The sequence below is a fragment of the Gymnogyps californianus genome, chromosome 13, assembly GCF_018139145.2.
Source record: "Gymnogyps californianus isolate 813 chromosome 13, ASM1813914v2, whole genome shotgun sequence".
In the NCBI taxonomy this organism is placed as follows: Eukaryota; Metazoa; Chordata; class Aves; order Accipitriformes; family Cathartidae; genus Gymnogyps; species Gymnogyps californianus.
The window spans coordinates 24045964-24069985 of NC_059483.1; the positions used below are offsets into that span (position 1 = coordinate 24045964).

The following is a 24022-nucleotide window of genomic DNA, read 5'->3' on the forward strand; positions in this document are numbered from 1 at the left end:
TCTGGCCCGTGGTGCCCACTGCCCTCTCCCAGCTAATGGCGAGAAACGAGTGATGAACACCGTTACGGTACGGGCACGAGGCTTGTGTGCAGGCCGGCGTGAGGAGCTGAACCAAAGATGCCCTGGTGACCTCAGGAAGAAAGCGTGCCTCGTGTTTTCCTTGGGCTGCCAAAGAAAGCTTTTTAAACAGTAAATGAAGGAGTAGTGTAAACACAAAGCCTTTTAAGATGCGTCTCCTTGTCACTTCAGTGACTGCTAATTATTAATTTGATGGAGTTGAAGGTGAGAGGAAGACTCACGGCCTGCACACGGTCTGCAAATGCCTACCAGTGTGCGAAGGGGTGAGCCAAGGAGCGAGCCGAGCCCTACCTGGCAGCTATAGGCTGGGCTGTGCCTTTCTCCGAGAAGTGCGCCATGGAGCTAAATGTTTAGTAAATACAGTTAGCTGGGGGAAAGAAGTATGTAAAGTTTGACAGGAGAGTGACCTAAAAATGGGCCTCAAAGCGCGTCTTCCCAGCAGACTGGAAACAGAAGGAAATCTAATTAATTATAATTATTACACTTTTAAGAGAAGAGGAGAAGCAGACTTTCTCTCATGATATACAGAGAACAACTTCAAAACTGTTTACACAAATGCTGTGAATTCTACGGGGTGGGTACTACAAATCCATGTCAGATGTTAATGGAAAGAACGGCGTTTGTAGAGCAAGATGGCACCGTGCCACTGTTTTAAGTAACAAACATGCTCTCTGCAGTGCAGTCAGAGTCTGCCCCGATCCAAGATGAAAGATGAACGTAGGGTCTGCGAGATTAACGCGGGGCTGTGCCAAATGTCCATTTTTGAATGATTCTTGTCAGTTTAAAACCAGAGACAGTTGAAACCCAAATGTTGTTAGTAATCGTTCACCAGGAGCAGCCAACAGCCTCTCTGCATACACGTGGACAGAAAATACCTCCCTGGCAATGGCATCCTTTGTATATTGAGCAGTAGATTTATGAATTTCCAGGTGCCAGTTACTGTAAAAGTAAAATGTAAGGTGCACTTATTGTCCCTCCTGCAGGTAGCTCCACACTGGCAAAAAAAAAAAAAAAGAATTAAGCAGTATTTCACCCGAGTCTGCAAAAGCGCCCAATACAGCACCCTGTAAGCACAGTGAGACCGCCTGAGGGTGTTAGATGTCCTCGGCCAACTGAGCAGGAGTAAATGCGGAACACTCTGTGGCCTCTTCGAATGCCCGTGAGGAATGTAAAGTGTACCCTTGCTGCGTGTGGAGCTGGGCAGGCGGCAGGCAGCAGGATCTCCGCACAGCTGATCTTGGAGCAGAGGTTTGGGACAGCATTCGCCAAGCACAGCGGCAAGGCAGAGGGGGCTAGGACAGTCCGGGCGCTGCTAGAGGTATGGCATGCTGACTGCAATTGTACAGGCTGCATTTTCAGTGTGAGATATTGTAAGGAGAAAAAAAAAAAAAGTGACTTTTCTGTCTCACTGGCACCCAAACAGCTTTTGCTCGTGCTTGCTCAGAGGCCTGCTGGAGAGCCCCGCTCCGGAGCTGGAGAGAGACTGGACCCGTGCCAGGTGTCCTTGGTGTCTGCTGGCAGCACGAGGCTGCTGTGTTGATGGGACGCACCAAGCCAGCCAGAGGGTAAGTTGGGCTGGCCCCCCCATTTTCCTCTCTGTGCTCTAGTTTTTATATTACATTTGTGTAGGATAAGAACTTGTCAAATGCAGAGCCCTCTGGAATTTGTCCAAGAAGGGTGGAGGAGTTGCCTGGAAATGGTGTTAACTGCACAGGCTCAGCAGCCCATCTGTAGAGACAAAGACACTATTCCACTTCTACCAACCATGCGTAGTGAATGTCAGGATTGAGGTACACACCCCGTTGGTTGGTGCATAAGCATATGACTGAAAGACACGGACTATTTGGGGGCACAGAGGAAGGGCAAAAACCATGCAGGTAAAGGAAGCGATAACAATTCAGGAAATAGGCAGGAGATTTGAAATGACTGGACAGAATCATGGAGTGAGGAATGACTTGTAACAAGCCCCTACGTGTTCTTCCTAGGGAGAAGACTGAAAAAGCCAAGATAAACCAGGAGTAAAATGGCAAGAAGCCCCTAGCAACCTGAGAGGCCAGCAAGGCAGTCCTTTCTGAAATGTCATCATGGAAATACCCGAGAAGCAGCGTGTGAAGGATGTTTGCAGCACTTGCCTCAAACCCTGCCACTGGCTATGGATAAGGAAGGGTAAGAAATGCTTTGGAAAGTGTAATGACACTGTTGAAACTTCCGACGGCCACGCTGCGTGTATCGGAAACCACATTGTCCACCGATTAAAGCTGCCCTTCTTGCTGCCGTTTGGAGGTGTGTCTGGCACTCCAGGCCGGGAGGCAGGACAGGCTGACCAGCCTCCCTCAGCAGGAATGCACAGGGACTCTGTTGCCTGTGGACAGCCCTGGCCCTGTGTTGCTGGAAAAGCCTCTGTGCGCGTAAATCAGGCCAGCCTGAGTTGTTGGTTAAGATGAAGCATTTGGGCTCTCCTGCCCGTGCTTTCTAAAGGTGTCCAAAGGGGACTTTGAGAAAGCTAGGATCCTCCTGGCTGAACCCAGCAGGGATGTGGGCAGTCGGGTCCCGCACTGCATCATCCCGTGCCAGCCCTGGGCTACTGCAAAGGGGAGCTGGAGCAGCAACTGTTACCTCCTGTCACTGGATGCAGCTCTGTACCCGTTTGCCAGCACACAGTCTCTTTTGGACTGTAGCAGCTACGCTCTGTCATCCCTTATTTCTGAGGGTGTTTTCTGCACGGACTGAACCAGAGCCTTGCAGTGGCCTCCTCGGGCTGCTGGTAGGTGTGCACTGGAATGAGTCACAGGGCATCCTCAGCTGCACTGCAATAAACCTGGTGAACAAAGGCTGTACGTGTCACCAAGCCTTAAGAGGTGCTAGGCATTTTATTACAACAGGTCCCGTTTTATAGGCTGTGGTTGTTTCTGAACTGTGAACTCCCTCAGCTGGTGAACGTCTGCTATTACCATCAGCCACCTTCCCTCCAGTCCAAAATGTCTCTTGTGAGGACATATTGCAAGACCAACCCCAAAAACTCACCAGCATCCGGGGATGGCCGGTCAGTCGGAAACCGGAAGGGAAATGTGAGCGATGCGTATCTGCAGGACGATGCGCTGACGTCGGCTACCAAATTGAGCGGTGCAGTAGCACGACTGTCTCATCTGTCGTTTGTGAAGGGGAACAAGGTCAGCGTGTGTTTACAGATGTCTCATGCTTGGCGGGGTTTGGCTGTCTCACGAAGTCTGAGCACTGTGGGATGCTGGACGGGAATGTGGGAAGAGCCAAACCGCCAGCAGCTGCGGGCACAGGAGTTTCTCTATCAATGCTCTATCCATGAGGGAACATCACACTCAAGACTGCTTCGAAGTGTGACTTCATGAGAACACAGCGACAAAACCTGGCCCCTGCCACACGTATCAGGTCACTTGCACATTCTTTTGGGCTTTGTACATAAAAGTACACATAACAGATCACTGACCGTCCCTGATGGAGCTTAAAGCCTTATCCCTAACACAGAAAAGCGTCAGGAACACTGCTGGGAAGGCAGCGTGTATCAAACTGCTGTTCGCCCGCTTAGCAGCAGACATCCTCACATGGTCTTAAAGAAGCTAGTCACGCTGCTGCGGTTCTGCCAGGGTCCAAGCCAAGGCAGGAGTTTGCAGCCAGCAAACGTCGTACTCCTGATCCACTCCGCGTTCATGCGGGCACCCACCTGCTCTAGCCCTCGTTGGGGGTGGAGGTTGCCGGGAGCCAAAACACCCTTCCAACAGGAAAATGAAACACCTTCTTTTTTGGGTCTGGGTGAGCTTCTCACGAGGTCAGTGAGCCAATGCAAGATGCTTGGTGGGAAAACACAGGCAGGAGTGGGAAGGTGTGGGTGTGGGGATGCGGGCAGTGCACATCCCTGCTGGCAGTGGTTTCCCCACTCTCGCAGGGAACTCCCGAGTAAAGGTGGGAACTAGATGTCATTGGGAGCTTGCTTAGTGGGAAGCTCTGTCTATCCACACACCACCGTTTTGGCCTGTGACTTTGTACAGAGCTAATGGCCAACATTTCACTAAGTTCTCTGCTGGAAGGCAATGGGAGAGGATCAAACTCTCTTTTGGTACGTCCACCCAGGGCCTGGTGCCCTGTTCCCCGCAGGAACGCTCCCTGGGCCCCTGTATACACTTGTCATGCTGTCCTCAGCCAAAAGCTTACCCTTGGCTGAGAGCAACTTCTCAGCCTTCCTTCAGGTTCCTCAGTCCAAATGGGTTGTCAGAGCCTTCCCCTGGGGAGGATGGCCTTCATCCACTGACCATGTGTCACCGCCGGCTGCCTGCTTTGAAAGCTGACATGAGTTTCGCAATGCCTCGTACTGCACATAGTATCAGGCAACCACCTCTCCTGTGCACACATGGCCTCTGTGTTTGCCTGCTGTGCATCAGGGACCCAGGACAAACACATGGTGTAGATATTTGAGAGGCAAAGCCTCCCAGAAAGGAAGCAATCCCTCAACAGCACATCTGACCTTCTCTCTTTCTTAAAGAATTACTTACAATGAAGCTTCATCAAAAGGCAACCTGTTTGAAGAGATGTGGCCAGTGAAAAGATCCGTATTATCCCATCGTGTCGTTGTCACCTAGTAAGCAAATACAACATGATTGGGGTTTGAGGCCACATCATGCTTACCTCTAGGGAGAGGACTCTGCAACGCTGACCTTGAGCCTGCTGGGGCTGCCAGAAGGGGTAAGGGGTGACTCTGTGCAGGCCGTAGTTGGCTCGCGTCGCTGCCAGCATAATGCGGCCAAGTGCTAGGCAGCAGCCTAGGTGTGGGAGATGTGAACAGCCCTGTGTTAGGAAAGAGAACTGCAGGAGCAGCAGGGCTTGCACAGGTCTACGGGTATCGTGTTCAGTCTCTCTTGTGATAACCAAGGAGTATTTGGGAAACAGCCCCAGGGACAGGAGGGTCAACCTGGAGAAACGGCTCCAAGTAAATGGTGAGGTATCTGATGTTTCAGGGAGTGAAAAGGAGGGGGAAGCCTGTGGCACCTGGTGACCTCCAAGATGGAGGGAGGACGCAGAGGGAAAGGAGTGTGTATGCTTGTCCAAGGGAGGTGGATGGTGAGAGCAGTGCTGGGTGGTGGGCAGACACGTCTGGGTGGACCATGGAGTATCTTACCAGGACACTCAAGGCCATGCCAAATTAGCCAGGGCTTCTTGTGGTGCTACAGCAAGCAGAGGTCTTGGTAAGGGTTTTGGGTAGCAGATGGGGCACCGGCTTAGCACCCTGTGGTGTGCTTGCAAAGGGGCCGCAGAACCCCCACCTGCCTGCTCCTGCTGAGGGAGCGGGCTGAACAGGGCAGAGCGCCATGCCGGGCTGTCTGCCCTCCTTTACCTGCTGCGGGTCCCTGCCCGCTCCTCCTACCCACCCGGAGGGACCCCCACGGCTGCCTCTGCTCCCCCACCGGCCCACGCACCGCCCCTTGCTGACCCCACAAAAAGGCCAGGCCCAGGCAGTTGTGTACAAAACCTGAAATAGTTTACTTTGCTTTCTTTTTTTTTTTCCCTTTTTTTCTTTTTTTAAACTTTGCTCTAGGTTTACTTAGATTTCGTGAACTCGATACAAGAGCATTTGATATGAATCGGTAAATAAAACACCGTCATAGATAGATAGCCACGATAAACTTTGTTAGAAATGTACATGTCGCGAAAAAATAATAATACTAATAATAATAATCATAATAAAAAAAGCCGGCGCGACGCCCAGGCCGGCGTGGCCCTCGCGGCCCTCGCCCACGGCCGCGGGTGGCTCTGGTTCCCCGCGGGCGCCGCGCCCCGGTAATGTGTGTATATAAACAAAGCCCATAAGAAATGTACAAATATAAAAAGCTACAAACATTAATAAATTACATCGTCACAAAACACGGAAACACTCCACAAGGTGCTAGTAAAATAACTGTCTCCCTCCTCGTACAAGAAGTTACGCAAAGAGCTGGTACCGGCGGGCGGCGCCCCGGAGAGACTTTCCCCTTATAAAAAACCGGTGGTGGTTATTCCAAAAGCTATGTACAAGCTACATTCTAGGAAAAGGATGCCTCGGGAAACGCAGCTACACAGGGCGACAGGGGGTTGCCTGAGAAACGCGCCCAACGCCTCACAGCCCAACGCCTCACAGCCCAACGGCCGCCGCCGCCCAACGGCCCCCGCCCCGCCCCAACGGCCCCGGCCCGGCCCCAACGGCCCCGGCCCGGCCCAACCCGGCCCCGCGGTCCCACGGCCCCGCGGCCCCGGCCCGCTCCGCCCGGCAGCACCGCCCGACACGGGCCGCTGCCGCCCCTCCCTGCCCGCTCGCCGGGCGGGAAGAGGCGCGGCCTGGCGCGGCGCCTTCCCGCCCCGCTGCAGCTGCTGCGCCGGCGGCTCCACCCGAGGGCCGGGGCGAGGCCGGGGCCGGGGCCGGGGGACCGGCACGCTCCTCCGCGGCCGGGATTAGTATTAACTTTTTTGCGGCTAGTCACTCTCAGCGCTCTGAGAAAGGACATCTATATTAAAAAATATTTATAGCAGGATTCTGTACACTCCGACCGCTGAAAGTTAAAGGGATTACTGTCGTGGTGGCCAAGAGTCAAGCGGCAGCGGCCCCGGGGGCGGCGCCGCCGGGCTGCCCGCCGGCCCCGCCGCTAGAGCAGCAGCTTCCCGTTCCGGTGGATCTTCAGGATCTTGCCGAGCCGCTGCTTGGCCGTGGCCATCCCCTTCTTCGTGCGCTTTCCTGGAAGGAGAGCGGGGGAGCGGGGTGAGGGCCCGTTCCCGCCCCACCCCACCCCACCGAAACGACCCCTCCGGCCCCGCACCGGCTGCCTCCTTCCTCCGGAGCCCCTCCACGCTGCCCCGCAGCCAGCCCTGCCCCCTTGCCCAGCACCTCCAAGGCCACGACCACCCCTCCAGCCATCAGACAGGGCTCCGCCGGGAGCACAGCCTCTGAAGAACCAGCACCACCGCGGCGGGGGCACACTGCTCACCCGCACCCAGGGACACATCCCTTTGAGCACACCCCGCTCAAGGCTGGAGGCTCATCTCATCCCTTCTCTGCTGGGGCTCCTCCTGCCTCCGCAGTGCCAGCCCTGCTGCCCTGTGCCCTCACCCGGCCTGGCTCACTGCTCATGGGTGACCTATTTGCCCACAGGGTGACAGTCCGACCCCAGCCACGCCAGCACCGTCCCGCTCCTCCATGCCTCAGGGGAGAGGCTGCACCCACACACACACACAGGCAGCCCATGGCTCCTCGCACCCGGCAGGCTATTATAGCACCTGCCTTCACCACGCACCCGCACACTCCCCTGGGATCTCTGGGCACCTCTCTGCCATCCTCTGAGGTAAACGTGTGGCATGGGGATGCTGAGCTCGCATGCCACCATGAGTCCTGGGCCAAGGACTGCCCTGAGGACGCCTGGTCCCTTGCCCACCGCACTGAGACCAACCCACGTTCCGTCGCAGCTCCACATTTCCTCTTGCCCTCTCTTCCCCTAGCACTACAGAGACCACCTGCATCCAGCCTTGCCAGAAGGACACTGAAAAGATGCACACACAGACACGCACACACACTCCTTCCTACAGGTTCAGGCTAGCACCAAGGCACTATAACACACCCAAAGTGGACAACGTTCCCTGTCCCCATAGCGATGAGAGGACACCATCACCACGAGCCCAGGCCCCTGCTCATGAGCTGTGCGGTTCAGTGAGGTCTGTGCTCCCTGTGTACTGGTCCTGGGACTGGTGCAGCTACCGCAGCTGCTCGCTACCCCACCGCTCGCCAGCTACCACCTTATGGCCAGAAACTGCCCTGGTCGCCAAGGCACCTGGGACTGCCGGGCACAGCACAAACCCACGCAGCCTTTTCTCTTCCCATCATACCGCCATTGGTGCACTCGTGTGCGATACCTGCAGAGACTCAGCTCCTTTCCACTTTTCCCATCTGCATTAAGTGCCCCAGCCTTAAAGACCATGACAGCGTGGGTGACACTTTCTGTGGGAAGTTTCCTCATTTCTCATCCTTTCGACTCACTCTTTAAGACTGAGAGACCTTCCCTGAGGAGGTCCTAGAGCTCCCTAATTCTGCTTCATCCCACCATCTCCTTCCACAGTTCCTTCGTTCCCAGTGATGCCCAATCTGGCTGTCCCCAGGCTCAGGACTCTCCTGTGCTCCACGCACAGAGACGCCCTGAAGTCCCCTTGGTGCCCCCAGCTGTCCCAAGACCCTGCACAGGCCCTGAAAGTGCTCCGCTCCCTGCGAGGCCAGCCACTCACTTTCTTGGCACATGGCTCCTTCCCTCCTTTGAGGACTGAGCTATACCACGGGCAAGGTGTGATCCACGTGCCTGGTCAGGCTCCCTTCACGATGCCCTGACTGGGCCACCCAGTTCACCGGCCAGACTGGGGTTTGGCTCCATTCAGCACTCCTCTTCCCATCACATCTTCCACTGGCTTGGACCTGTTTCACTAATGCCAGCATTTCACCACAAAGACACAATTCCAGGCAAATACGTTCATTCCACGCCCGTTCTGCAGACAGCCACTGGTATTACCAGTTCCTGGCAGGACCCTAGCACTTACCACGGGCTATGCACATCCTCCTGTATGGCCCGTTCAAGCTGCTCTGATGTTTTACTGTTTGCCGGGACACCGTGCACTACTTCTAATTTGCTCCGCTCAAATATAGGGGAATGCAGGAAACATCTGCCATACTGCCTCGCTTTTTACATCAGGGCCTCTCCCAGTGGGATCGCACACTGAATCTTCACACTACACGGTGCCTGTCCCACACACCTGCCTCTGTCACACTTTCTGAGCAAAGTTCAAGCAGAGAATAGGAGGTCCTAGCCCAGACTCCAGGACAGCCCCAGCTTTGTAACGCTTTCCCTACGGCAGACAACAAGCGACCTCTTCCTCTCTCTTGGCTTTGGTTGTGTAGCTGTGTTACTCCCAAGGTTTGATATTCCTCTGCTCCCTTGTGGCAACTCTCAAGACAGGTTTGCAGATTTGCACTGCTCTACACCCGCTGGGTAGGATGTCCTCACGTACGTGTCAGCACCGGTATTGGTGTACAAACACCACCCAACCACAGCAGTGCCTGACCTAGCCCTGGGCAGAACAGCCTTCACGGATGCATCTTCCCCTGGACAAGGCTTCACCAGACAGGCTGGACTGTGATGTGATCACTGCAGGTGTTCCTCAGGAGCCTCGGGGCACGCTCAGGAGTACTTCCTACCATGGGATGCCTCACACCCTGCAACAAACAGCCCAGCAGCAAAACGCGTATTTGGGCCCACAGTGCCAGGACAGCCAAGGGCATGGGCCCTATCTCCAACCAGATCTGACCTGCCGAAGCACTTCTACATACCCATGGCAGACACAACGTGTGAGGGCCCTGCAAAAGGCACGGATTACATGACCAGTTCACCCTTCCCCATTCCTACACCGTAACCCCAGGCGTTTCCTGGTACCTTTGGCGGAGGCATTGTTCTGCGAGGATGATGAGGGTCTCCTCTGTGTGAGGAAAACACCGGGTGCCATCGGCTGCGATCCCCTGTTAGGCTGGGCGACCCCAAAGGTGCTGGCCCCTGCGGTGTACTCGTGATCTGTGAGGCTGCTGGCATGTGACTCCAGCTTCGGCTCTGGCGAGCTGCCTTCCTGAGCCGGTTTGTTCGCGTTGTTGGTTGACAGCTTCTTTTTGGTATTTTTTTTCTTCTTGCCTTTTTGTTCCTCCTTTAAAATGACAAACATGAAGCTCAGATTAATCCCCAGAAGACCTTTAGCTACGGGAAGGGCCAGCGGCGTTGCTTAGGGTCCTGATACAACGAAAACCCACGAAGTTTGCCATGTACAAACTGCTCAGGGTCTGTTCCGATACCATCTCGCTCACAGCTCTCTCTGCTGCATGCACACGTTTGCCTTTCTTGCATCTATGTATGCGCTTTGTGCAGAGCCTCCTTGTTTGTTAACTCTGCGTACACTGCAGCGAGCGGGAGCCAGCCAGGACCAAAATGACCCTGCCTTGGGAGACCAGCGTGGTTTTGCATGAACAAATCTTTCGATGTTCCACAAAAACTGGCACCTCCTATCTTCAGGTATCTTCATACACTTTTACAATAGCATGGAGGACCTTAAACATCCCACTGATTCACAGACTCTCCTTCCTGCTAGGACACACACATTATCTCTCAACCTGTAACTGCACTTATACATACATACATACCATGAGAACAGCGGTCTGTCACCATCCTGTTTCCCTCGCCTACTTTCAGTCTGCTTCTTGATGAAACCCTGCTGCCATTCTCAGAGCTCTTCTACTCAACAGTACGCATCACGGAAGCCCAATGCCACCAAAACCTGCATCTCCAGCAACTTGCCAAGGTGTCTCACCAACCTTGCTCCAGCAGACCTTGTCACCTTCGCGCCTCACAGCGTCACAGTTGTGGGGCCTGTCTGCGTTAGGCGCTTAGCATCTATCTGACCTCTTCAGAGACCGGACACTTATCAACACCCAAACTGCCTCAGTATCTTTGCTAAACTGACCCATAGTTACATACGGTTCACCAAATCTTTGGAAGTAAATCCTTACGTTTCCCAGCAGCCGATTTGCACAGACAAGGCAATCACACCAGTCAGACTCTCAAATACACATCAATATGCGGTTCACGCACACTCCTTTTGGGCAGCCTCCTTCTGTCTTAGCCTGGTAGCTATGCTCGCTCGCTCATACTTCTCTACACTTCCGATACATCGCCGGCTCTGCGCTGTGGCATTGTCAGAGAGGTTGTGACACTATTGGACTTTCATCCCACTTATTTCCCCTGAGACTGCTAAGCCTTGTGTCACTGGCATGAATAAACACTGAGGAGGACTGGCACTGCACTGCTACTTGGGCATGACTCTGCTGCTGGGGGAGAGGGCTTTCATCTCCTGACAGCTACTACTTCTCAAGCAACCTCACCTGCTGTGACAACTTCGCGGCAGCAGCGGCGAGTCCAGTTTCAATGGAGGCGACTCTCGTGCCCTCTCGCACCGGTCTGTCTTGTCGAGGCACCGAGGGGCCAACTCGTGCTACAAGGAAAGCAGATGTAGGTGAGACGTGCAGAACGTGCCCGCGTGAGCAGCGTAACCGCACACTGGGCAGCGAGGCTCTGCCCTCCTGAGCAGGGAGGGCCAGGGATGCCGCAGCCTCTGCCCTTCCTTCCCCAGGATGCGTGCCAAGGCAGGAGGTGCCAACAGCCTCCAGTCGCAGTGGCTTGGGGAGAAGCTGCCAATAAAGGTGTAACACAGCCGAGCAACTTCACTGGCAGCTGCAGCTACCTGAAGCCAAAGCCACGGGAGGTTTCTGCCTACCCTACAGATAGGAGCGACTCCAGCATCATTTCCAAACGGACGGTGTTCACCGCCCCATCAGCTGGGGGTGGACATGCAGTGCTACAAGCTGATGAGACATGGGCTGCTCGTCACACACACAGCAAGCCGCGGAGACTCCCCTGTTAGTGGGCCACATCAAAGGGGTCTAAGGACCCCCTGGCCTGTCACTGCCTCTGGTGAGCCGCAACAAAAACACCCTTCCAGACGACCAGCTTTGGCTGAACCTGGAGGAGGCTATTCCCACACTCTCTCTCATTACTCTTCACACAGTCAACATCTAAAAGCCATGGCTACTCAGCTGTCTGGGGTTTCGCTGTTATGCCACTGCTAAGGCGGCCACCAATTGTTCCATCACCAAGAATGTGAAGAAAAATAAACCAACAACCGGCCAAGGAATGACTTTTTCCTGCCAACTGGTTGATGGAGGAAGGCTAACGCTGTTCGGCATGAGTCCCAGCGCATGATATCACCTCCCACTGCGCTGGAAAGGATTAATCCTTCACATGATAAAGAAATTGCCAGTTGTGGTCTTACAATTTCCACACTCCTTGAAAAACAGCTGGTTTTTAGGGACCTGCACAACTTAGCCTGAGTCTGGGCAGCACAGACCATCTGGACTTACCCGTTGGACTGTAAGGGGCATCATCTGAACTTTTCCTTTTCTTTGATCGGGATTTGAATACTGGATTATCTTCATCGGATTCGAGAGAAGGGTAAACTACAGTAGGAAACAAAGGCAATAGTTTCAGTGTAGGAAACAGCTCTACCCTGCACAGAGGCCCACTTGCTCTGTCCACGTGCTGTGACTACAGGCATCACAGCTAGACTAGCAATGTCCCGCAGCAGTACCACTGAGTGGTGACACAACTGCAACACTCAGGGGACTTTCTCCTGCTCTCATCCACACACTACACTTGGGAGCTGCTGTCATTAAACTGTGATCAGGTACTTCTAGGATACACAGTGAAACTTCTCAGACAGGAAAAATCAGTTTTCCTCTTGTCTGTGGAGCGGCAGCAGAGCTAGAACAGACATGAACAGGACCCTTCACAGGCCTCTGGGATAAACACCAACTTATCTGTCTAAACTTTGTCCCAGCCTGTACTATGAAGTGCCTGTATTTTTTTTTCACGTGCATTTGATTTTCTTGCCAGTTGCCGTTTGTTACATCACTGGTGATTTTGGCATTACGGTGGCATTTGGCCATTGACACTAGAAGTCTGCTGATCAGACATGGCACAAACAGAGCCTCTGGAAACCAAGCCTGCTCACAACAAAGACGCTCCATTCACTGGCAGCACAGACACATAATGAGCAAATCCACCCCTCAGTAGAGCAGAGCCTTGTTCATGCGTGGCATCTGTCTGTAAATCCAACAGCTTCATGGAGCTGCCCTTTCCCAAAGCACCTTCCAGCACTACTGCTGCATCCCAGCGCATGCAGTGCACTCTAAATGGCTGGGCAGCCTTCTGCAACATGTCACAGCATCTCCATTTTGCCTTGGCATCTCTATTAATAATGTGAAAAGACACACTCCACTTTTCCAATCGTAACAAATGATTTCTGATGGCCATGCTTGCCAGGGAGACTTACACACATAGACTCTCCTGTTGTGCAGCATAAACCTCTACCAACTTCTTGCCCTCCTTGGGACTTCAGGCTTTCCAGGCCCTATCAGTCTTCACATTATTACCTTTCTTCATTTCCTCACTTCTTACACTCAGAAATGCTCCTGCAGATTATTATGGCAGAACTGATATAACTGGTGCAAACTGGCTTTGTGCCCATTTCTGCTTCAGATGCTTGCATTCTCTGCCAACACTCAAAATACCATTGGATCCCTTTTCCAAGCACAAATTCAACTTCTCACTCATCTTAGCTAGATATTTTATTGCTATTGTGCAGACAAGGACATTTCTGTCATGAGTACCAGTACCTGACACACATTTCTGGGACAGTTTCGTGTTTCTTGGCTGACTGCTGCGGTTTCAGTGGGCTTCCATGCTTCTTAAGATCTTCTGATTGTGACATGCCTCAAATACAGTCTACCTGGATGGCCATATCACCACCGGCTCTGTAGTCAGTCTACCTATCATACAGTGTTTGCTTAATTTTGCTGTGCAGACCTCTTGTTATTTGCACTCCTCCTTACCAAAATACCCAGTCGATTTCAATGTGACAGAAAGTGAGCAAGCGTTTCATGAGAAACATGGGGGGTATTTGCAAACATGCACAAATATGTACACGCATACCCAGGCACACACTCACTCAGACTGCTTCATTTGTACTTACCGTAATCTGAATCTTTAAAACAGGCATCTAAATGGTCCTGATCTTCATCGTAATCTTCGATGTCAATACTGTTCTTTGTGCTTTTCTTTAGTAACCGCTTGCCGGCATTTTTGTTGCTGCCACCGCCCGTTTTTTTCGAGTTTTGTGTGGAGATGGAGTTATTCTTCGCCTGATTGGTACCCCACGACGTCTGGAGGCAGGACTCTGACGACTGGAGGTTTGCCATCGATAGCATGCCCTGGATTGCTTCTTGCGTGCTGGGTGAGGCAGGTGGCTGACTGCGGGGAAACATTGAGAAATACAAGAGCTATTAGCGATTCCAGAAAAACACGAACCCCTCACAAACAATTGACTCCTTTCACTGCAAAGTGTTACTAGAAGAGATTTCCTGATTCCTGCCCTTTGAGCAGCTGGGCATGCCGCAAGTTGACACCAGTTATTTTTATGCTAACAGCAGTATCGCAGACAGCACATCGGGTTTGGGGTTGCTGCCCCAGAAGCCAGGAAGCTGTGCGCAACGTGGCTGGGCATGTGATGGGCAGCTCCCTGGGGGCTGTTGTCGCTGGTGGGCGAGGACAGGGGTCAGGTAACTTTTCAAAGCCCGTAACAGCAGTCGCAACAACGCAGTGTCTCTACTACCAACTCTGAGGGCTTATGGGTTCAGCACTGGAGGGGGATGTCCCGGTGGGCTTCTGCTACATACTGCCAAGCAAGCAGAGGAAGAATTTGAACAACTGGAAGGAAGCTCATGATCACAGGCCGCAGTTCACACTGGGGGCTGTCACCGCTCCAGGATCTGCTGGAAGAGCAACATGGTAGGGCACAAGCAATGCAAGAGATTTCTGCAGTGCACTGGGAGGGTTTTCTGATGTGGATGTGGGACGGATTGATTATGGGAGATGCTGGAGAGATACAGACTGGATGGGTGGACTATAGAGTGGGTGGAAACCTTGCTTTTTGGTATTTTATTGCTGGTTGTCAACAGGCACGGCACATCTACTACAGAAAGAAATACATTCCTACAGAGTAGGCTGAGGTCAAACGATGTGTAAATTCTGACTGGCATGTACACTTAGTGAGGTGGGAAAGCACGCTCCCCACAACAGAGAAGAACGTAGAAGAATGATAATCTCATCAGAGAACACCAGACATTAATTCTGCAACAGGCAGAACACATCATCATTTCCAGAACTTTGGAGTTTGAGCAAATAGTGAAATGCAAAAAAAACTTGCTGCGGTAATGATATTTTTTACAGTTATGCAATAGAAGCCACTAACATACAGCATTTCCCAAGTAAATTAGCAGTACCACATCACTTTCTCTTACTTGATCTTAATTTAATCCACTTTAAACTGTTACAGGACTCCAGATAGAGTAACGTACAAGACATAATGGGAGTTTCTGGGCACTAATTGCATTTATAAATAATCCTGAAAATGAGTTAAGACTGGTGTTAGCAGCTAGCAACTCAACAAATAGAACAACATCGAAAAACTTATTTAGGAAAGAGACATTTTAATCCCTTCATTATCATGCCAGATGCCTTAGCCTCCTCCCTGTCAAAGGCATATTTGGCACCATCTATAAGAAATTAACATATTTTCTTTCAATTTTTTCCCCCAACTGTTTTTTGCAAACACTGGGCTCTCAAAACACTGCAAACAGACCATCAAACACTGACCGCTAAATGGGCAAATCAGAGAGGAACCGCCTTAAGCAACACAAGCTTCAACAAATAAATTGTGGAATATGATCAAAACCAGTGAGTGGTTCTGACAGTCAAACCACAACCTGAATGTGTGGGTGAAATGTCTCAAAGAGACAGAGCTGCACACGGAGCAAAGTGTTTCTCATTAGGGCATGTGCTTGTGTGTACTTCCATTAGAAGTATTTCAGCTTTCTAAGCCAAAAAAAATTCAAGAAGAATCAGGAAGCAATTTTTAAGCTCTGGAAGCCCATATCCCCTTTCTGTAGCTTCAGCAATGATTTAAAAAAAAAAAAAAAAACATTTACGAAAGTAAACTATCTGTGAGTTACAGCTATGACTTAAAAAACATTTAAAATGAGCGTGGGAGCAGGAGCAAAGCAGCCAGAGTGCTTCTGCCCCCGTGCTCCCTTCCCAGCAGCCGGCTGGCAAGGGCCCTTCAAACACACAGTGAGGTGGCACTTGGCGATAGCACAGACCCTGCCACTGCTCTGCAAATCCCAGCAGCCTTGCTTTCCTTTCCTCAAGCTAAAAAATGATGTTGTGGATGAACAGAGAAAAGGACATTTTAACAAACTGACCGGTAGCAGTTTGTGCCTTCTGCAGTGGGCTCCACTTCAGCATTTTGCGTGGCCTCCCTTTTCGGGATTTTATTGTTTCCTTTTACTCTTGTAAAGACAAGGACACATGATTGAGAGATTAGTTTACTGCAATAACCGTTTGCTGCCTAGCAAGCATCTGGTGATTTTCAGCTGCATATAGTTGTTGTGGTTTAACCCCAGCCGGCAACTAAACACCACGCAGCTGCTCGCTCACTCCCCCCACCCAGTGGGATGGGGGAAAAGAATCAAGAAAAAAAACCCTCGTGGGTTGAGATAAAGACAGTTTAATACGACAGAAAGGAAGGAAAATAATGATAATGATAATAATAAAATTACAATAATAATACTAAAAGAATTAGAATATACAAAGCAAGTGATGCACAATGCAATTGCTCACCACTCGCCAACCGATGCCCAGTTAGTTCCCGAGCAGCGATCCGCCCCTCCCGGCCAACTCCCCCCAGTTTGTATACTGGGCATGACGTCATATGGTATGGAATATCCCTTTGGCCAGTTTGGGTCAGCTGTCCTGGCTGTGACCCCTCCCAACTTCTTGTGCCCCTCCAGCCTTTGTGCCAGCTAGGCAGGAGAAGCTGAAAAATCCTTGACTTAGTATAAACACTACTTAGCTACAACTAAAAACATCAGTGTGTTATCAACGTTATTCTCATACTACATCCAAAACACTGCACTGTACCAGCTATTAGGAAGAAAATTAACTCTATCCCAGCCGAAACCAGGACAATAGTGCAGGAACTGAAAGAGGTCCACACTGGAAACTGCCAGCTTCCCCTGCAACACCCAGCACCGTGCGGTAAACCTCGGTGCAGCCGCCGCACAGCCCACAGGCAAAAGAACCACTCAGGTGGCCAAAAAGGCATGGCCAAAGCAGCACGGTGCCCGCCTTAGTGACCCACAGGGCTGGGCTGTGGAGGACGAGTCCAAGGTATGCCAGGCCCAGCTCCCAGGAGAGCCCACGCTGAGCTGGTACGGAGCCCGACGGGCCAAGCTTGCACCCACACCGAGCAGCCTGAGCTCGCAAGCCTGCTAACGAGCCACGTGCATCGTCATCACCAGCAACTGCCTTTTTGCGGCTGCTCCTGAGAGTTGAAACTGGCAGCACTTTTTCACGTTATTAACAGAGAGAAGCATCATAACAGAAAGGAAAATTTGCTGTTAAAACTCATCCCAAATAAAATCTCCCCCAGGGCTGACCGGCCTGCAGCACTGGTCGGGACAGTGTGATGAGGAGCAGGGAAGGGCAACTCATCTCAGTGGGAACCCGAGGAAGAAGACATTGGTCTGTATGGCACAGGTGGCTTTGCGCCCTACACACAACGTTCTCTGCAACTATTTGTTGTGTTGGGTTTAAGCCTCGGGGCCTCAATGTCCCAGAACAGCTTGCCGTTGCTAGCAGTATCTTCATCAGGGAGGAGAGCATAAAGCATCCCTTCAGGCTACATTTTGGGGCTTTCACATTGCCTGCATTACCCGCCTAGACTTGACAAGAGCATCCTTTCCCTGACAGCACGTTCCAGAGCGGGTGGCAACAGGCGAACAGCCGTGATCGTGACAAGAATGCACACAATTCAGCACGGACAGACTAAGGTTTTACCTCCTTAGTTGAGGCTGGGCCCTGCGCTGTCTGGGCACAGGAACAATCCCAACACCCCGAAGCTAGGAGAGGATATCATGCAGGGAGCTGGTGCCTCGCTTTTCACAACCAATTCTACCACTGCCATCTCTCTCTGAGGGTTCAACATCTCTAGGCAGATCACCTCCTTCCTTTCATAAGCAACTACCGAGCCTTTCACCTATGTCCTCATATTTAGAAATTGAATTTATTAATTTCAGCAGAATATTACTCATTGAGGGGTGGCTTCTTCCCCATTCTCCATGCTGCCTACACAGACAGCTAGAAGCACCAAAGGGCAAGGCAGAGGTGAGAGACAGTAAGCTCACTAATATCTTACCTCGCCTCTGAACAACTATTGCCCAGTCTCATCTTAAGATTAGGGGAAAAATAGATAAAGGCAAAGGAAAGTCACAGGAACCACTGAGCATTTTCTAAATGGAAATAAGAACTAACTTGAAACAAGAACTATCTCATGGGCTTACAGAGAAGACAGATCCAGACCCTTCTCAGTGGTGCACAGCAACAGGATGAAAGGCAGCGGTCACAAGCTGCAGCAGGGGAAATCCCAACCCGACACAAGAAGAAAAGGTCCATACTGAGGGTGGCCGAGCAGCTCACACAGAGAGGCTGCAGAATCCCCATCCCTGAATATATTTAAAACTCACCAGGGCAATGCCCTGAACAACCGGGTCAAACTTCGCAGCTGGCTGTGCTGTGAGCAGGCGGCTGCACTAGGTGACTTCCCGAGGTCCCTTCTGACTGCCGTTACTCTGGAATACTTCAAATAAGAACCATTGAAAAATAGTTGTGCATGTAAGGGGAAGGCAATAAATCACCATCCTCTCTCTGTGACAGTATTTCCCTGTCGTTTCTGCATTTCCCCTCACCTACCTGTGGCCACATGCAAATGAACCACAAAGAAGTGGAGCCAAGACAGTAATGACTTATCAAAATTTTGGAGAAGTCACGGTTGTATAAAACCACCGAACTCAAATAATTTCAAGTACAAAACCAGTATTTCCTTCCATTTTTTCATCAGACCTGGAAACAACAAATAATTTTGCTCAGTTCAAGTTCACGTGACTACCAGTCCCTCCAAGCTTTTTTCCATATTCCATTTCAATTCTTTCAGACTGTTTTCACACTTACAGCAGCCTTTCTGCACGACCTCTGTCATCATCTCTCCCCCTCTCGCTACCACTGACACAAGTACGGGAGATGCAGCTCTCTAGAGCAATCTAGGTAATGCCATCAGGGCATTTGGTTTGGTCAGCTGCAAATGACCGTCCAGTATTTTACAGAATAAAGTTTCACACAATTCAGATAAGGTCATTATCACAAAAGGCCCTGACCTGCTCCCTAAGTTACTGCTGGGATTCAGCAGCTCTGGCGCTGGTCTGACCGGGCTCCGTGCTTCCCACTTGAGAGCCGGCTCTCATCTGCACAGACCACTGTGTGAGCAAAGGAGATTCCACACAGACCTACCTGCACTACTGCTACGTGGAGTATCCAGAACATACATACATACATATATATATGTATATATATAAATACATACACATGCCTACCCTTCATCTGCCTTACAAGTAGCAAAAGATGGAAATTGTTCCTGAGAGTCAGACACGACCACGCTGGCATTATGTTGCAACACAGTATGTTTGTGTATCATGTTTCTTCCATTTTTTTAAAAAAAAGCACATTATGGCCATTTAAAAAGCCTAGCATAATTATGAAATGAAACATAGTAATTTCATTTATTGGGAGCTTTTTTCAATCAAGCTGCAACACACACTGCCAAAGCCTAATTGTTTATATAAGAGCCAAAATTGATATGACACATTCCCACTAAACTACCACACACAGTGTAGTAATTCATGCAGAGTTTAGTTACGTGACTGCGTTTGCGACTTTGATTTCAGAAACCGCAAAGTCTACAAATACACTGGCTACAGAGCCCAGGCTGAAGGGAGGAAAAATGAAAGGCCTGAGTCATACTCCATTACTGAGTGGCAGTTTTAACCCATTGCAGACAGCAAAAGACACCTCCCAAGCAAGGAAGAGAATCTTTGAGGACCATTTCTGTCACCTGTTTTTTTCCGCTTACCCCTTCATTGCTGCACATCGTAAGCAGGCAGCGAACCATGTTATACATGGAATGGTTAGTAGTGTAAACATGGCCAAGGCAGATCTCTTTTAATTCTTACAATGGTTGATAAATTTTCTTATTTTACCAAACTTCAAGCATGGGAGTCGTATTACACTGGCAACTTCGTTCCCAGAGTTAGATACACCTAACTACCTGCGGACATGTCTAATTACCTGCCAAAATGTAAGTGTAAATTCGACATAAATACTGGTTCCGTTATGCACCATAACACAGAATGGAAAAGGAATTCACAGGAACAGTCAAATAGGCAACAAGTGCTAATGTGATTATTTCTTTTGAAGAGCAGGCACGGAGTCGGGGCCAAATCTCAAGAGATGAGGAAAATCTAGAACCACTGACCACTTGAGCTCAGACAACATAAAATATTCTATTTCCTGGGAGCTGCAGACACATTGGTACCTGTGCTGGTTTCGGCTGGGACAGAATTAACTCTCTTCCTAGTAGCTGGTACAGTGCTGTGTTTTGGATGTAGTGTGAGAATACTGTTGATAACACGCTGATGGTTTAGTTGTTGCTAAGTAGCGCTTGTCCTAAGTTAAGGATTTTCAGTTTCCCACGCTCTGCCAGCAAGGAGGTGTGCAAGAAGCTGGGAGGGAGCATGGCCAGGGCAGCTGACCCGAACTAGCCAAAGGGCTATTCCATACCATGGAACGTCATGCCCAGTATATAAACTGGGGGAGTTGGCCGGGAGGGGCGGATCGCTGCTGGGGCATCGGTCAGCGGGTGGTGAGCAACTGCATTGCGCATCACTGGTTTTTCTTCCTTTTTTTTCCCCCTCTTCTTTTTTTTGTTGTATTCCTTTTCATTCCTATTATATTTCATTATTATTCCTGTTAGTATTATATTTTACTTTAGTCATTAAACCGCTCTTATCTCAACCCACGAGTTCTACCTTCTTTCCCGATTCTCCTCCCCATCCCACCGGGAGCGGGGCGGGGGGGGGAGTGAGGGAGCGGCTGCGTGGTGCTTGGCTGCTGACTGGGGTTAAACCACGACAGTATGGGGTTAATCCACGACAGTACGTCTCCCCATACCCTCCGCAATCATAGGAGGTGGTTGGCTGTTTTGATCAACCACTCCTCGCTAGGGGGAAGGCAGTAGTGGAGGAAAAACAGGACTAAACTGAGATTAGATCTCTCCCCTAGAAATAGCAGCCTTGTCAAGATAAGCCTTCTAAGGATATGTAGTGACTATGTTACTTGATTTTAAAGTCATTGGCTTTTTTCACCCCCATTAGGAATGAAAAGAGAACTCTTACAGGAGACTCCGCATGCACACCTCTTGCACACAGAGATGAGGGTCCACGTCACTGTGCTGCAACAAGTAATAAACTCTAAGTGTTGAGGCACAAAGGCAAGACTGTTTCTTCACGGAGCTGCCTGGTACTTCACAACTAACGTACCCTGCATGAAGCCAGTCTATATAATATGCTTTAATCTCTTGCAGCCATCTAAGCTGTGAAAGAGACAATTCCCTAATAAATTGAGAAGGCTGAACCAGATGTTTCTGGTTCAGCAACACTGTCTCCTTTCGATTTCTCTGTACCTCTGTCACCACACTGCAACCTTAAAAAATTCCATCTTCTCGCTCAACAACAAAAAAACTATCCTTTTTTTTTTTTTAAAACTCACTGATAAAATTTGCTTCTATGGTTTCCCTTGGTAACTTATTCCATATGTTCCCCTTTGACCACGAGGCATATCTTTTGGAATTCTCAGTTATGGCTTTTAACTTCCAATCTTTCCTGGGTTTAGATAGTATCTTCCTCTCTGAGGGGACCTTCTCATTCCACTTTAACAGGTCCTTTCAAATTTGCAAGCTGCACTTTTCCTGGGTCACGCACACCCAACACCCAGCAAGGGCACAGCAAGGGTGAGAAGGACAGCACCAGTCTCTCTTTGTCCAGTCTGTTCTCAACTCTCAGACCACTCTTACAGCTATTTCTACTTCCTCCACAGGTTCTGTGGCTTTGTATAACCAAGGCAGACCTAGAGAAAGCAGGGAGGAAAAAGATGCTGCCACCCCAGCAACAACTGGATGTGGCATCTGGCTTTACTACCCAAAGCAGATTGGTTTTGCTGCTTTGCACGTATAAAATGGTGCAACACACCTCTTGCTTCCATGCAACATCTGCTATTATGAATTGTGAGTAGGATAAATGCTGCTTCAAGCAGCCAGCCTGGAGAACCAACATGTCCTGCCTGCCTGGTGAAGGTGGTTTTCAAATGCAGGCAGAGTGGAGATGGAACTGGCTCATTAAAAGGCCAAACAAGAATAGCCTTACCGCATGTTTCACATCATTTCCCACATCACCACCTAGCCTGTCATCCTCACCTTTCAGAGGATAATTCCTTTGTTTGCACAACAGGCATATTTAGAGGCTAGAAACTTGTGCCAGCAATTTATTGACAGCCCACAGCTTCCAAAAGTACCAAGAATGTGGTCCCTGTGGAGCAGTGGAAAGTGCTTAGGTGAATACCTCTGGTTTTCTACAGACGGGGGACAAATCATTCAGTTAAGACTGCAGCAGCAAAGATCTACTTAATCAGCAGACTACCAGGGAGCACAGGGCATGAGACGTAGCAGTTCGTGTCTGCAGTGCCATTCTGTGCATGGAAGCCATAAACTCAGCTGACGTTCCCAAAACCCCTTCCCAGGGATTTGTTCCTAAGGTCTGAGTTAAGCAAGACATTTCCGTATGTGAAGAGTCCCACTAGCTTCTTTCGAAACGACATGCATGCTTCTATTACCTAATTCTCTATCAGTAGTTTAAGATCAGACTTGGCCTCTAAAGAGTGGAGGTAGCAAACCCACACATTTGTTTGGAGATGGGCCCAAACAAAACCCTTGTTCCAGACAGCCTTGAACTGCAGGATTTGAGTGTAGGAACCATATTTTCCAATTTTGCATTTCTTTTCCCTGCTCACTGTTTGGATTACTAAAAGATCTAGTGCTGTACCTTATTAACTATATTCCAAAACATCCAGTGTCAACTTCAATGTCCACCTACAGTTGTCCCATATGAAACACAACCAAGCCCAGGCAAGCACTTCCATTTTAGGTACAGAAGTACCCATGAAAGAGTTTGGCTTTTTCCAAGCCGTGTGTTTTGGTGGGGAGAAGAATGATGACCAGGGGTGTGAGGGAGGGTAGACGGTTTCCTATTTTCTTCTTTCAAACATTCGACATTTGAGGAACTGCGCGGCACCTTACAATGCCTTATGGAAGGAATGCTGGTCACTTAGATTACTTTATTACATTTTTACTACATTAAAAAACATTATTCATGCCCTCAAGCTCCATTCACTGAGCTCTCTCTTCCTTTTGAATGATTCATCTACTATAGTATTATTGCTAAAATGGATGTTCAGCATTTACAGATCTGACATGCCTCTATTTGTTTAAATTATACCACCAAAATCTTTCCCACACACTTTCCCACCTCTCCCTCCAGATCACAGGATAAAGGAAGAATGTGCTTACTGGAGAAAAAGCAGTTACCGAGCTGCAAAATTAATTCTCTCTCTCTCACTCACACACACACACAACCAGAAAAGAGCAATTTTTGTTTATGGGTAAGAGGAAAAAACATCCCTTGGTGCATACCTGTTGGTGTTATACTCTAAACCCCCAACTTCCTTGCTTGCCTGCAAAAGATCAAGAATTCCTGCTGAACTTCCACTCTCTTTCTTTACTTTGGAATTGCGCCCTGGCTTTGCCTCTGTGTCAATGTGAAGCAAATCTTCATCTGACGAGTCATCGCTCTGCAAAAACAAGGAAAAGGCTCAAAAAAGCAGAAACTCACTGAGTTAGTCAATAAGAACAGCACAATAATTTCTGCAGCCTGCTGCTCCTCCAAAGACACAGGGATAGCATTCGTAATTTGCTTTCATTAAAGAAAAGAAAAAAAGACAAACAAAATGAGGTACACAGTAAAAATCAGTTTCCTTGCAGCCTGTAGGCATGGTAGTTTTTCCTTCCCCTTCCAACCCTGGAGAACCAGCTCTGAGATCTAATCCTGCGCATGGCATCAAACCACTGTAACAGTGGTGTTCCCAGGTGCTGCCTTGCCTACTCAGCCCCTGCTCCTGTTCTTGAGACCATGACCCACGTAGCAAACGAAGTGAATGCGTGGCCATATCTCTGTCAGCCCGGATATGCATCAGGGCACAGA

General features: G+C 50.0%; 1 protein-coding gene across 2 annotated transcripts in view; it reads right to left on the minus strand.

Moving 5' to 3' along the window:
* Positions 1 to 6721: 6721 nt before the first annotated feature.
* PHF2 (PHD finger protein 2) overlaps positions 6722 to 24022 on the minus strand; it is an 87798-nt gene continuing 70497 nt past the window's right edge. Inside the window, exons 17-22 of one of the 2 annotated variants that reach the window (XM_050904744.1) lie at positions 23455 to 23612; positions 13738 to 14015; positions 12068 to 12163; positions 11033 to 11142; positions 9543 to 9804; positions 6722 to 6811 (exon numbers count right to left, since the gene is read on the minus strand). In XM_050904744.1, the coding sequence (XP_050760701.1) occupies positions 6723 to 6811; positions 9543 to 9804; positions 11033 to 11142; positions 12068 to 12163; positions 13738 to 14015; positions 23455 to 23612 (993 nt within the window). In that variant the 3' untranslated portion in view covers position 6722. The remainder of the gene's footprint in view (positions 6812 to 9542; positions 9805 to 11032; positions 11143 to 12067; positions 12164 to 13737; positions 14016 to 23454; positions 23613 to 24022) is intronic. The other variant, XM_050904742.1, reaches the window with a different exon arrangement.